The 14002-nt window shown below is 35.6% G+C and overlaps 1 protein-coding gene across 1 annotated transcript; it reads left to right on the top strand.

Annotated features, from left to right (window-relative positions):
• Positions 1 to 9906: 9906 nt before the first annotated feature.
• Positions 9907 to 13326, top strand: LOC121234061 (patellin-4-like). The gene is made up of 4 exons (XM_041129866.1): positions 9907 to 11305; positions 11872 to 11996; positions 12090 to 12231; positions 12659 to 13326. The coding sequence occupies exons 1-4, from the start codon at positions 9974 to 9976 to the stop codon at positions 12917 to 12919; spliced, it is 1860 nt and encodes a 619-aa protein (XP_040985800.1). The 5' UTR covers positions 9907 to 9973; the 3' UTR covers positions 12920 to 13326.
• The last annotated feature ends 676 nt before the right edge of the window (positions 13327 to 14002 follow it).

Here is a 14002-nt window from a genome sequence, read left to right as displayed (position 1 = left end):
ATTATTTAATTATAGTGGGTAAATATCAACTAGTTACATATTAATTATTTATAAATTTTCACAATTCTCTAACTTAATAGAGGGTCTACTTGTTAATTGTAAAAAAATCTCATTAAATTTAGAATCTTTTTGCAGTTTTTTTAATTTCTTAGTTATTAAATTTTATTAAAAAAAATAAACAACTCGAGCTAAGCCGAGTCGGCTCAAGCTCATTTCTAGGTCGAGCTCAGCTTAAGCTCAAGCTAGGAACTCAGCTCACTAAATCGAGCTTGAACAAAGATTAGATAAAAATCTTGAGCTTAAGCTCGAGTTTTCTAAACCAAGCTGAGCTCAACAATCCAAAGACTGACTCGGCTCAACTCAACTCAATTACAGCTTTACAAAGGACTCGAGGCTCCAAAAGGACCAAACACTTTTGAGGGTCTGCTAGACCAAGTAGTCGGGTTGCTAATACTGAGAATAGACCTAGCCATATTGGCTTGGGATGGCTAGAAATCAATCCCACCTAGAGTGGATGTTGCCATCTTAGCATGGAGTGATTGAAGGGTGGATCTAGCTACCCTAAAACAGGTCAATTTTGAGGCCCCCTCTATTCATTTTTTAAAAAATTAAATTTTTTTATTTGTATGACTCTAGATTTAGTTTAGTGTGGGCAAATATATATATATATATATATTTTTATTTCGATGTAAGAAAACTAACATTTTAGCTTTTGACCACCCTTGACTATCAACAGAGCAACGTTGCGAGAGATAGTGGATAGCTTCTTAGCACACTATAAGAGATCAAGTTCTTACCAAGAAAAATGGCATATTTGAAGTTAGAGTGGTGCATATCACCAGGGAAGCTAGCTTGCCATTAGCATCGAAGTAAGGCAAGAGATCATGTGGTGTAGTGTGAGAAAAGATGTTGAAGCTAGGTCTACAACTCGACCAGAAACAACCAGGTTTGTACCCCGACTCGGCCAGACCCGAAACACCTCAGTTTAGGCGCCAACCCGATCCGATCCGATCTGATCCGATCAAAATAAAATCGGGTCGGACCCGTATGACCCGACCAAGTCTTACATCGTGGAATAGGAGCCAAATGATGCCTGGTGTTTGGTCATGGGAAAATGCATCTATCTCTTCTTCTGTTGTTCAATCTTCAATGATGCTTGGTGTTTGGTGAGCCTTTAACAAATGGCCCTGGTCTTCTTGGGACATAGATCGAGGGGAAGGTATTTCTTCTTCTTATATTATGGCGTTTAGGTTGCTGCTTGTACCAAGAAGAAGGCATTATGCATTAATGTCTAATGCCAAAGCTATATTAAAGCATGGCAGCTCAAGTCAAAACACAAACATAAACTCTTGCTTAATTTATAAAAGCTGCTGCTAAAGAAAGAAAACCTTTGCAGTCGAAGGGAATAAATTTGAATGTGAAAATAAAAGAAACATTCGATGTTGAATGTGAAAAATCCAAGTTTTAAGGAGTACCGGCAGCATAATATTTAAGAGAGAACTCTGGAGATAGAGATTGATGAGATACCTTTATTTTTTGAATTTTTTTTGTGGATTCTATTTTTTACAATGACAGATGTTCACTGCTTGTTCTGAGAGAGGAAAATTTTAACCAGATCCCTCTTCAGTGTTGGATGGGTTAGATCCCTTTTTGGTGCAACGCCCCTCTGATCCCAAACTGCTTCGGACACTTCTCGATCAGTGGGTTCGTCACCTTCTCCATCTTTTTCTTAGCTACTGCTACCAGTGCCTTGCCACCTCTCTTTGGAGCCAGTTGTGCTGCTGCGAGTTTGGAAGCCCCACTAGTTTACCCCTAAAGTCTGCAAAAGACGGTATTTCTTCTTCTTGAAAACTTCTCTCAGAGCCTCCTTCTGCTTCTGGGAAATCACCGTCAACACCTGTGCAATCGACAGCCTCACCACCTTTATCTTGGAGAGCTTGTTGCAGATCCACCTTAGTTTTCTGACACAGTTCATGGACCTTGATTCTTGCCATTACTGTAAGTCTAGGAGCTTCCTTACGGCAAATCTGTTTCTCTTTGAATGAAACCGTATGGAAGATAAGAATGGTTTTACGGACGGGTTAAAATCAAATATAAACCCGATAATTAGTCGGGTTGCCTATCCGATCATATAATAACCTGCCAAATTTGGGTCTGGTCAGGCCACTTTAAACAGTTCCATCGGGTTTACGAGTCATTTGCATAGCCCTAGTTGAAACCAAACTAGTGTGCCCAAAAATGATCATCGGTTGGTGCATGTATGTATTGATAGAGGGTGTTGACAATTTTAGCAAGCTCGAGTCTGGTTATGACCAAATACTAATTAAGAGCACCAACAAGTGAACCAATGTGGGAGCTATTGTTATATTTATATTATAGATTGTGATATTAAATGTGTGAATTTATTCAATATGAGTTATTATTTATTTTTTGTGAACCACTTCTACAAGGACATGTATTGGTCCAGTTGTAAGGGTGTGTTATTTCAAAAGAAAAGAAATTTCTTGACCACACCTTGATGATCTAATTTTAACAAGGCATGTGATGTGATAGCCCAAGGGATGCACGGCCCATTTGGAGGGACGCATGGTCCATTCGAATTGGTGACACAAGGTTGCACGCAAGCTTATATATGCTTCAAAATTGATAAATCTAAAAATGTGACATAGGTGTGTTTTAAACCAATAGCCTCCATTGGAAAATAGAGGTGTCCAACCACTAGATCAGGCATGTCCCTTAGTCTTTGAGAGAAACATTATGATCTTTAAACTAGTAACTGCTACATAAAAAGTTACAAGTTAAGAGTTATGATCTTTCACATGGTGTCACTTCATTCTCTATAAATAGAGGATAAGACCCACGAATTTAAACATTCAATTCTCCCATATTTTCCTTCTCACACACAATTTTGCAGAGAAATTCTAAAAGAAAAACTTCCAAATTGCTATATGCAGTTAGTGATTTTGTTGTATTCTAGAGGTAAATTGCTTGTAACTTAATAGCAAACTTTTTCGAGTGGGTGAAATTATCACCTTAAAGATATATAATGTTCTACATGCCTTAAAGTTGCATTTATTTTTTCAGATTACTGTATCCACTCAAATTTCTTCAACATCTAAAAAGAGAGAGAAGAGCCCTTTCTAACTGATAGTCTTTGAACAATGACCATTGGGGTGGCACCATAAATATGGAGCAACATGATGAAAATTTTCTACGTCATTTGTCATGTGTGATATCTCTTGATTATCAAGAAGCAAGCAGGAAGAGATCAAGGCATTTATATATATGTTCAAATTAATACATTCTGATTTGTGGACTTCTCCTGTCTTGTCTACAACTAGGTTTAAATACTATGATGTGTTAATTGACAACTACTCAAGGTTCACTTGGATTTATCCTCTCAAGACAAAATCGGAAACTTTTGACAGTTTTGTGAAATTTAAATGCCAAACTGAAAATCTTTTGTCTAAGAAAATTAAAACTTTTCAATCTGATAGTGGAGATGAATTTATTTCTACTCAATTCAAACAATTCCTCACTGCCAATGGGATCTATCATCGAATATCTTGCCCATATACTGCCCAGCTAAATGGTCTTACTGAAAGAAAGCACAAGCACATAGTTGAGATAGGTCTTGTTCTCTTAACTCAGTCTAAATTGCCAATACCTACTGGACAGATGCTTTCAACACCTGAGTTTACCTCATAAACAGATTGCCTAGCCTTGTGTTGAAAGATAACTGCCCATATTCCAAACTGTTAAACAAAGTCCTTGATTATTCCTTATTCAAAGTGTTTGGTTGTTGTTGCTATCCTCTTCTCAAACCTTATAACACCCATAAGCTTATGTACAGATCCAAAAAGTGCATATTCATAGGCTATTGCTCCAATTATCGAGGGTATAGATGTCTTGATCCCATGACAAGAAAAATTCTAACCAGTAGGAATGTCATCTTTGATGAGCACTCCTTTCAAGCATAGGATTGGAAACAATCTCTACTCAAGTCCTCTGCACAAGATCTCCCTCAACAAGTTAGTACTTTGCACTCAAATGATGTTGTCTTACCCGTTTACCACACTACATCAACACAAAGTTCTGATGTCTCTGTCAATGTCGCACCACCTGCTGAATCTGTTGAACCCTCTATTGAACCACAAATGTCTCCCAATTTCAGTTCTCCTTCAAAACCACCTCAAGTTGAGGAACAAATGATTTCTACAGCCTGCTCCATACCATAAACACATCAAGTAGAGGACACAACTGTTCTACTGCACCCTCAATTGAGACCATAGCTATTTCTACACATCCTATGACTACCAAGTCCAAGGATGTTTCTAGGAAAACTAAAGCATTTCCTTATTACAAGGTCTATTCAGCCATCAAACACCCTCTCATGGCTTTGCATACAGTAACTCCTAATACCACCTTACCAACTACACCACATCTTTATTCTCAAGCCATCAAGTCACCCCACTGGATTCAAGCCATGCAAGAAGAGTTTGATCCTCTCTTATGCAATCACTCTTGGACTTTGTGTCCAAGACCTCCCATCAAGAATGTCATTCATAATAGTGAGTGTAAAAAATAAAATAAAACAGAAAGCTGATGGATCCCTAGACAAATTTAAGGCGAAACTTATAGCTAAAGTAGCAACAAGATGGGATTGACTATACTGAAATTTTCAGTCTAGTAGTCAAGGTGTCAATAATCAGAACAATCTTAGCAATTGTTGTTCATTACACTTGACCCTTAAGACAAGTTGATGTCTCAAATGCATTTCTCCATGGGACACTTGACGAGAAGGTTTATATGGAACAATCAGCTGGTTTTAAAAATAAAAAATATCCAAATCATGTTTGCAAGCTACACAAATCCATCTATGGCCTTAAGCAGACCCCTCATGCCTGCTTCAACAAGCTTGCCACCACTTTAATTGCTCTTGGATTTTAGGAATCTAAAGTGGACTACTCTCTCTTTGTTTATCATTTTTCTGACACACACATATTTCTGCTAGTGTATGTAGATGACATAATTCTCACAGGAAATAATATTGCAACAATGAGAGATATCATAAATTGTCTTAAGCAATATTTTGCAATGAGGGATCTTGGCTCTCTTAGCTTCTTTCTTGGGATACATGCTCAATATCTGACCAATGGGATGCTGTTATCACAGTCCAAGTATACATTGGACCTTCTCTCTCTGTTCAAAATGACAAAGGCCAAACCAGCTAAAACCCTTATTCCAGCAAGCTCTCGGTTATCTAAGCATCATGGTGATCCTCCATTGGAAAATTCCACTGAAGATAGACAACTTGTTGGAGCTTTGCAATACCTCACTTTAACAAGACTAGACATAAGCTTTATTGTCAATCAGATTTGTCAGTTTATGCACAATCCCTTCGCAATCCACTGGACAGCAGCCAAAAGAGTGCTAAGGTATCTCAAAGGATCACTCAATCACGGTCTGTTATTCAATAAGGGATCACTCACTCTTAATGCATACAGTGACTCAGATTGGGCTGGTAACCCAGATGACAAAAGGTCAACAACCAGCTATGTCATATATCTAGGACCATGTCTAATTAGCTAGAGTGCCAAGAAAAAAAATTGTGGTTTCTAAGTCAAGTACAAAAGCTAAGTATCAATATCTAGCACTTACCACAGCTGAAGTTTATTGGCTCAAGATGCTTATGAAAGAACTGCAAGTATCTCTCAATACAACTCATAACCTATGGGGTGATAACTTAAGGGCATTGTCGTTGGCAACAAATCTAGTGTATCATGCAAGGACTAAACATATAGAAGTGGATTACCACTTTATTCGGGAGAAAATCAATTATCTCTCTACCATTGATCAAGTGGTAGACATATTCACTAAGAGACTTACTTCAGCAGGATTTTTACTACTTAGAGACAAGCTAAGAGTTACCACCACCTCACCCATCAGCTTGCAGAGGGATGTTAGAAGATCAAGCAGAGCAAACTCAGCAGACCAAGATCAAGGCTCAATTGACAAAGATAAAGGCTTGATCTCAGCCATCAATTTAGCCTCAGATGAATGTTCGCATGCTGACCATGCTCAAGGCAACAAGACAGTTGACACTTAATTTTCTTGTATAGATTTATTCTCTATTTAGTTTCCTTGTATATATTTATTTTGATTGAATGAAATCTTGTAATCTCATTATTTCTTTCTATGTCTCAATACCTACAATTATGAGAACTTATGTATTTAAGCGGCACTGCTGCATTGTAAAGTTTCAATTTGTGAAATACAGTTTGCATTTTCATTTTCTTTTATATTTTTGCAAACGGTACGTACATAGTAATACATCCTCGCCTTTCAATCGTAATACATCTGATTTGAACATGTTATATAATATTGAACTTCCATAAAAAAAAAAAATTATGTTTACCAATTCTCTTTAATTTTATGACGTTCCTCAAATAGCTAGTCTGAACTATTTGCTAGACAAAAAGTCTACTTGCACCCGGGGTGGAGAACCCCTGCGTACCCGAGATGCCACGTAGACATTAGTGAAACGGTGCGTTTGCACCGTGTTGATTTCTGACTTCTGAAATTTATGGAACCCCACATTTTCGTCTTGCACAGAAGACAGCAATGGAACCCCACAGAACACCCCGCACAGAACACAACAAACTTCCCAAGCAATCTTGACGCCTAGAACTTCAAAAGATTAATAGCGCCAGTAGCAAGAGAAAAATTTAGAAAGAAAATCTCAAAGATACTGATTGGGTTTCAGATTTTTTTCGATTCGTAGATAGATTGAATTGAATCATGAAAGGGAATGGACAAGTATAAAATGAATTAAATAAATAAAGTGAGAGAGAAATGAGAGATAGTTGGGACCATGAGCCTGGTGGGATTTCGGATTACCTATGGATATGGGGATTTCGGAGAGGGAGCTGCAACGAAGGCTAAGCTCGAGGGGGATGGATCGATTTTGCTGATCGAACGGAGAAGAACAAAGTGGAAACCCCGTGGGCCGTGGCTGGAGCTCTCGGCATAAGTGGCTGATACACTTTTTTATTTTTTTATTTTTTGGGCGATGTACCTTTCTTGTTTTCTATTTTATCTTCTCTCTTCTTTTTCCCAGAAACATGCTACTCGATGTAGTTTCTTCTCAGTCGACGGCCAATGCTCAGAGGGTTCGATGGCACGAAAGGGATCAAGTTGATGGCCAATGCTCAGTCGACAGCACGAAGACAACAAGTTCTCGCAATTTCTTTTGGCGCAGCGGCGCAGATGGATTAGCTGAGATGCAAACAATGTCTGAAATCAACAACGTTAATGGAAGGTACCCAACGGCTGGTACCTGTAGCATAATTGCTTATATAAACAAACTTCTTTCGAACGTTAATGGACGTAGTACGTTGAAATGGTTATATATAGTTTTTTTTTTTTTTTTTTTGGAAGGGTTATATATAGTTAATTGCTCAATCGAACATATTTATGAATTATAAAAATAATCATTATAAAAAAATTATTTTTTTATTATCAGTTATTTTTTTATTAAAACGAATTTATTCTTATTATAAATAATATTTATTTTTATTATAAATAATATTCATTTTTCTTACAGGAAATTATGCATGCATGCCGATTATCTTGAGGTAATTTACATTGAAAATGTAAAGGTTAATGGTAGAGCATTGAACTTTAATGGTGATATGACGTCTTAAATGTATACCCGGCAATTTCAGCCCAAACAAAAAGTCAGTCACAAAAAGTAATTTTCAAACGTTTTATAAAAAAAAATAATAATAATAAAATAAAATAAAAATTAAAAAAAAAAAAAAAAAAAAAAAAAACTTGTTAGTGTTTTCTAGGCTAGTATTTCTAAGAAATGTCACAAACAGGTAATTTCGTAAAGATTCTTTTCCATCACAAAGTCTAACAAGAAAAATAAGAATTTTGTAGCGATGAATTAAATATCCCACGTATGATCCAAAGGTGAATGGGTGGATTGAAATAGCTTATATATATAAGAAATTTTGAACAGAATAAATAAGCGTTATTAGGCCATCACACACTCTAGCAGTACCATCCATGACTAACAAGAATGTGTGTGTAGCGGAATGCGTAATATTCTAGGAGCGGTGCTACTCTACTGTCTGAATAACACCGCTCGTTTATATCATTTTTTAATTATTTTTTTAATATATTTAAATATTTTTAAAAAATAAGAAAAATATATTAATTCACTTAAAATTACTGTTTTAATTACTAAGTAAAAAAAAAAATCTGCAGTTATACACTAAAACGATACATTTTAAACGGCATGCAAACTTTTCTCATATTCTAGAATCTGTGTCAATAACAGAATGTGTACAGTAGGGACAGGTGTCATGCATTGAATGGAAATTTTGTACTGTGTTTGTTAGAGAATCCTTCTATAAATATGTAAACATACTGTAATTGAAATCAATGAGGAAAACCGAGGATATTGCAGGAAACTTTCTGTGCACTTCATTTTAGCAATTACACAAACACCTTGTGTGTTTCAACAGTTATAGAGTGTTCAAGTACTGCACAATCATTTAAAAAAAAGTAAAATATACTATTAAAATTATTTTTTTTCAAAGAGATTGTACGGCATTTACATATTCCACGATTACAAATATTATTTATCTTTAATTAAATAGCTAGGCATTAAAATATACATCCACAAACAATTCTGAGGAATAAATCTTTAGAAGCTATATATTTATTTACAGTTCTAACTCCACAAATTGGGAAGTAAATAAGCACTTCCAACTATTTTGGGGGAGTTGGGGTAGCTATGATAAAAGATCTCCTAACCATTTTAGGAGTAGTGCACGAGTAGGGCGGGCCAAAATAATTTGTACTCCCCAAACTATATATTCTATAATATCTAAATTTCATGCTCTCAAATTGTTCTTAGAATGCATAATGGTTTTTGTTTTTTTAAGAGAAATTGTCATAATTCATTAATCAAAGAAACTTACATCCATGACTGGATATATTATGGGATATCTTTATATTAAACATGACATTATCTGAAAGGTTTGGTAGTAGCGAATCCAGTGATCTAGTACGTGTGTCGAGAAGATATGCCGAAAGAGGTGGCGCATGAGGATCACGCGCAGTGGTTTTTGCAAACCCACCACTTTCGTCTGAACGATTTTCAACCTGTGAATCTGTTTATACCACACGTGTCTCTCGAAAGTTGCCGGAAAGCTATAAATCTATCTTTTGAAGAAAGCAAAATAAAACTAAATAAAAGAAATTTTGACAGACAAGGTGGATGAATGGAGGAATGAGGGAATGAGAGGGAGTAGAATGAGGAGGAAGCCGAAATCTCCTCCCCTCTGACAAAAATTAAATCTGGAACTCTTGATTTTTTACGAGAGAGAGGGAGGGAAGGAGGCGCTTCATTCATTATGGTTTATAAATATTCACTCCAAATATGAATTACATAAACAAATAAATGTATGTATATACATATAAGTAGGGGTATGCAAATTCATTATAAACAATATTCTCATTGGTTGGACAATGAACATAGCTTTATTTTGTAATTTATCCATATTATCATTTATTCATTAAGCTTTAATATTAATATAAATTTAAATAATTTAACTTATTATCGATCTAAATATAGTACCATTGATCTAAATAGACTATATATGTTATAACCAACTCTAGAAAACACTAGTTAAGTAACTAATTTTGGTGATTTTTTCAAACACTTAAATATAACCATTGAAAATCTCTCTGTCTGATGATCTCTCCCCCACCAAAAAAAAATTAGGAGCAGAGAAAACACAGGAGAGAAAAGTGGCTACGTGTGAGGTCTGTGTTCTTCAACCCTTTTTCTCTCTCCCCTACTCTCTTTTTACATTTTTCTTTCCATATTTTAAGCAATTGTTTCTACTTTTCTAATTTACTAGAAAAGCTCTGAATTTCGATATAGGAAACTTCAAAAATGGCCAAAACTACTGAGGTTGATGGAAAGCAAGAGCAAAAGCCATCTAAGAATGTTGAAAACGAAGATGTCATAGTGGCAAAGGTGGAAGGTGTAGAACAAAATGGGGAATCAAAGGAAGATAATGTGCAAAAAATGGAGGTAGTGATTGATAATGGAAAGAATGTACATGAACTAACAGCAAAGAAAGTGGAGGAGAAGGAAAGCAAAGCTGAAAGAAAGGATATGTCATTATCTCCTGTAGCTGAGAAGAATACCTCGCCTAGGGAAGAAAGCAACTTCCTCTCTCACTTAAAAGTGCATGAAAAAAAGGCATTTGCAAAACTCAAAATGAAGATTGATGAAGTTATCAAGGGAAAGCTATGGATTCATGAGAATAAAAATAATGTCGATGAAACAGTGGAGAAGAAGAAGAAAGATGAAGCTGAAAGAAGTGATGTTAATTCACAGCCACCTCCTACAGTTGATAGGAGTTCTTCATTTACGGATATGAGCAACTTTCCTTCAGATTGGAAAGAGTATGAGAAGAAGGCATTGGCTGAGCTAAGAGCAAAGGTTGAAGAATCAATCAATGGCAATCATTTGTTCAAGGCGAAGAACGAGCAAATGGATTTGCAAGAGAATGCAAAATCATTGAAGAAAGTGAGAAAAGAGATCAGGGAGAAAAAAGAAGAAAAGAGTGAAGAGAATGAAAAGTTGGTACTCGAAGGGAAAGAAAAAGAAGACGCTGACAAGAATGGTGCCAAAGAGAGCAAAGAGTCCAAGCAAGATAAGACCCATTTGCCTATTGAGGAAGAAAATCTTAATGTCGATAAGGATATTGCGCTTTGGGGGATACCATTATTGCCTAGTAAAGGAGATAATGCCACTGATATAATACTACTGAAGTTCTTGAAGGCTAGAGAATTCAAGGTCAATGATGCTTTTGAAATGTTAAGGAATACCCTTCAATGGAGGAAAGAAAATAATATTGATTCGATATTGAAAGAAAGCATTGATAGTACTGAACTTGACATGATGTGCTACATGAATGGCTTGGACCGCCAAGGCCACCCGGTATGCTACAACAACTTCGGGTTGCTTGGAGACAATGAGATGTATAACAAGATGCTAGGGACTGAGGAGAAGCGTGAAAAGTTCTTGAGGTGGAGGGTTCAGTTGATGGAGAAGGGGATTCAAAGACTTGATTTCAAGCCTGGTGGTGTGTCTTCATTGCTCCAAATCAGTAATCTTAGGAACACTTCAGGCCCCTCAAAGAAGGAGCTTTGGTGTTCTATAAAGCAAGTGGTTGGGCTTCTCCAAGATAACTATCCAGAATTTGTTGAAAAAAATGTAATATTTTCTTTACACTTTATAGTTTTTTATCTTCATGGTGCATGGTTTTACTCATGTTTAGGCCTCGTTTATTTTCACAATTCCTCTCAATTCATCTCATCCTAAATTATATCATTTAAAAAAAAACATATATGGTTGTGAAGAACATACCACAATAATTAATTTGCTTGCTTTCTTCAAAATTATTTTCATCATAAAAGTCATTGTGTTTTCCCTCTTTTACTTTTCATAAATTGATGATTTGCATGGTGAATACTGTGTTTTCTTCAGGACATATAAAAATCTGCTAAAGCCATTGTTCTCTCACATTCAAAACTAGGATTTTGCTCAAACACTTTCGTTTCATGATGTATACATGATCATGTTACAAATTATATAGGATTAAACTAGATATAAAGAACATACATCCAAATTTTACAACATTTTTTTCCATAGATTTCAAACCTGCATGGGTTTTACTTCCAAATTTCCAATGTAACCACTTAGATTTTGCTTCAAATTAATCTGCATTTTTAGATTTCTCTTCACAAAAACCGAAGGCTAACCACATGTCTTTGTTTCAGATATTCATCAATGTCCCTTTCTGGTTTTATGCCTTCACTGCTCTCCTATCACCTTTCCTAACCCAACAAACTAGGAGTAAATTTGTCTTTGCTCGCCCTTCCAAGGTTACAGAAACTTTGCTCAAGTAAGAAATATTTCCAATTTTCTCCTTATAACTGACTGCATGGATGGGTCTATCTGATAATATGGAAACTAAGTAAAAGCCTTACTAATGCAGGTACATCCCTGCCGAGGAAATTCCTGTCCATTGTGGTGGCCTTAAGCAGGAAAATGATTCTGAGTTCTCCAATGAAGATGCTGTAATGGAAGTTGTTGTCAAGGCAGGATCAACAGAAACTATTAATATCCCAGTGTCAGAGGTACACAGCTAGATTTTCTATATTCAAGTGGACATTATGTTTGTAGTAACTGGTAAAGTTCTTAAAATCTTAATATTCTTATGATTAATCTTCTTAATCTGTATGTCTCATGTGGTAAGTTGGGCAAAGCGTCAAATGAAAAAGAGAAATGATAGTTACAGTCGTGAATGCGTAAACGCCGTGCAATCACTTTGAAAAAAGTGAATAAATACGATATTCATATGAAAAGAAATTAATTTTTAATAGTGAACCAGACTTTTTTTCAAAGTGACTACACGGCGTTTGCGCACTCCACGACTGTATGTATCATTATTCAACGAAAAATAACTTGTTAATTGGTGATCTTTAGAGGACTTTTAAAACTTGTATATACAGTGAATGGTGTTCAATTCTATTAAATGCTTCTGTTCTTTTTTCATATTAACAGGCAGGAACTACTTTAATCTGGGAACTTTGTGTCACGGGTTGGGAAGTGAACTACAAGGAGGAATTTGAACCAAGTCATGAGGGATCGTACAGCATTATTGTTCAAAGGGATAGGAAAATGGGTGTGCAGGAGGGTCCAGTTCGGAATTCTTTCAAGAACAAAGAACCTGGAAAAGTTATGCTCATAGTTCAGAATGTATCGTTCAAGAAAAAGCGTGTTCTTTATCGACACAAGATCAAGAAGATCAGCTCCTCTACTTAAACTACGTACAGATATATAACATGACTTGCAGATCAAGCTAAACCTCTTTAAAAATACTACTTTTCTATGTTTAATATGTTGTTAAATAACAATAAGAATTTCTACCTTCCATTGAGTTAGAAAACTCTAGCTAGGTAGAGATTCCAATGGCAATTTCGCATGGCTATGATAAGGGCTAGCTAGAGCAATAAACTTGCTCACAATGTATTAGAAACTAATTAAGATCTATGAATATTGAGTATTAATTATGTTTAAAGCAGGATGAGGTGACTTTCATCATGTAGGTCTATGTAAAGTAGACTCTAGAGTGACAAATGGGAGGCTCTTTCTCTGTACTTCTCCATCAATCTTATAAAATCATTAACAAACATAACTCATGATCATGAGTAAGAGGTCTACGAGCTTTAGACTTTGATTGGTTTCTGATCAGTGTGTGCTTTACTCAAAGAAAGTTGAAACTTTGAAGGCATGATGCTTGATTTTATGTTGTTTGTGAATCACAATATTGTATTAACTCATACATATTGCTTGTCAGAAGTCGATTCTGATCTATGTATCCAAATGATAGGTTGATTGGTATATTCTGTTTTGAAAATTATAAAGGAATTCACCAAATGAATGAAAGATTGAAGTAAACATAAAAGAAAGATTTTAGATACTTTACAAGATCTGAAAATTTGGCCAAGGGAATTAAGTTCTCTAGTATTATTGTTAAAACTCAATTGACATGTTAGGTGTTTATCTAATAGTTGATTAAGAATCATTTCAAGAGGAATTAGAATGACAAGTTAAGTGTTGATAGACTAAGATCCCATTTGGAACTTGGACTGAACTGAGATAAATTCAGTTCAGTCTAATTTTAAGCTGAGTCTAACATCCAAACACCCAACTATCAAATCACTAAACTCATCTAAACTTAAAACCTTTTTACATGCGGGACTCACAACCTTTTTCAACTTCTCATAGATGCATCTAAACTTATCATAACATCCAAACACATCTAAACTCATCTTAAGTGGATCCCACAAAACTCACTTCACCATCTCAACTCACTACTATTCATAAAGAACTCAACTCATCTTA

Source organism: Juglans microcarpa x Juglans regia, chromosome 6D (assembly GCF_004785595.1).
Source record: "Juglans microcarpa x Juglans regia isolate MS1-56 chromosome 6D, Jm3101_v1.0, whole genome shotgun sequence".
NCBI classification, from domain to species: domain Eukaryota; kingdom Viridiplantae; phylum Streptophyta; class Magnoliopsida; order Fagales; family Juglandaceae; genus Juglans; species Juglans microcarpa x Juglans regia.
Note: the sequence above shows the minus strand (reverse complement) of the source record. Positions and strands in the feature narration are given on the sequence as shown.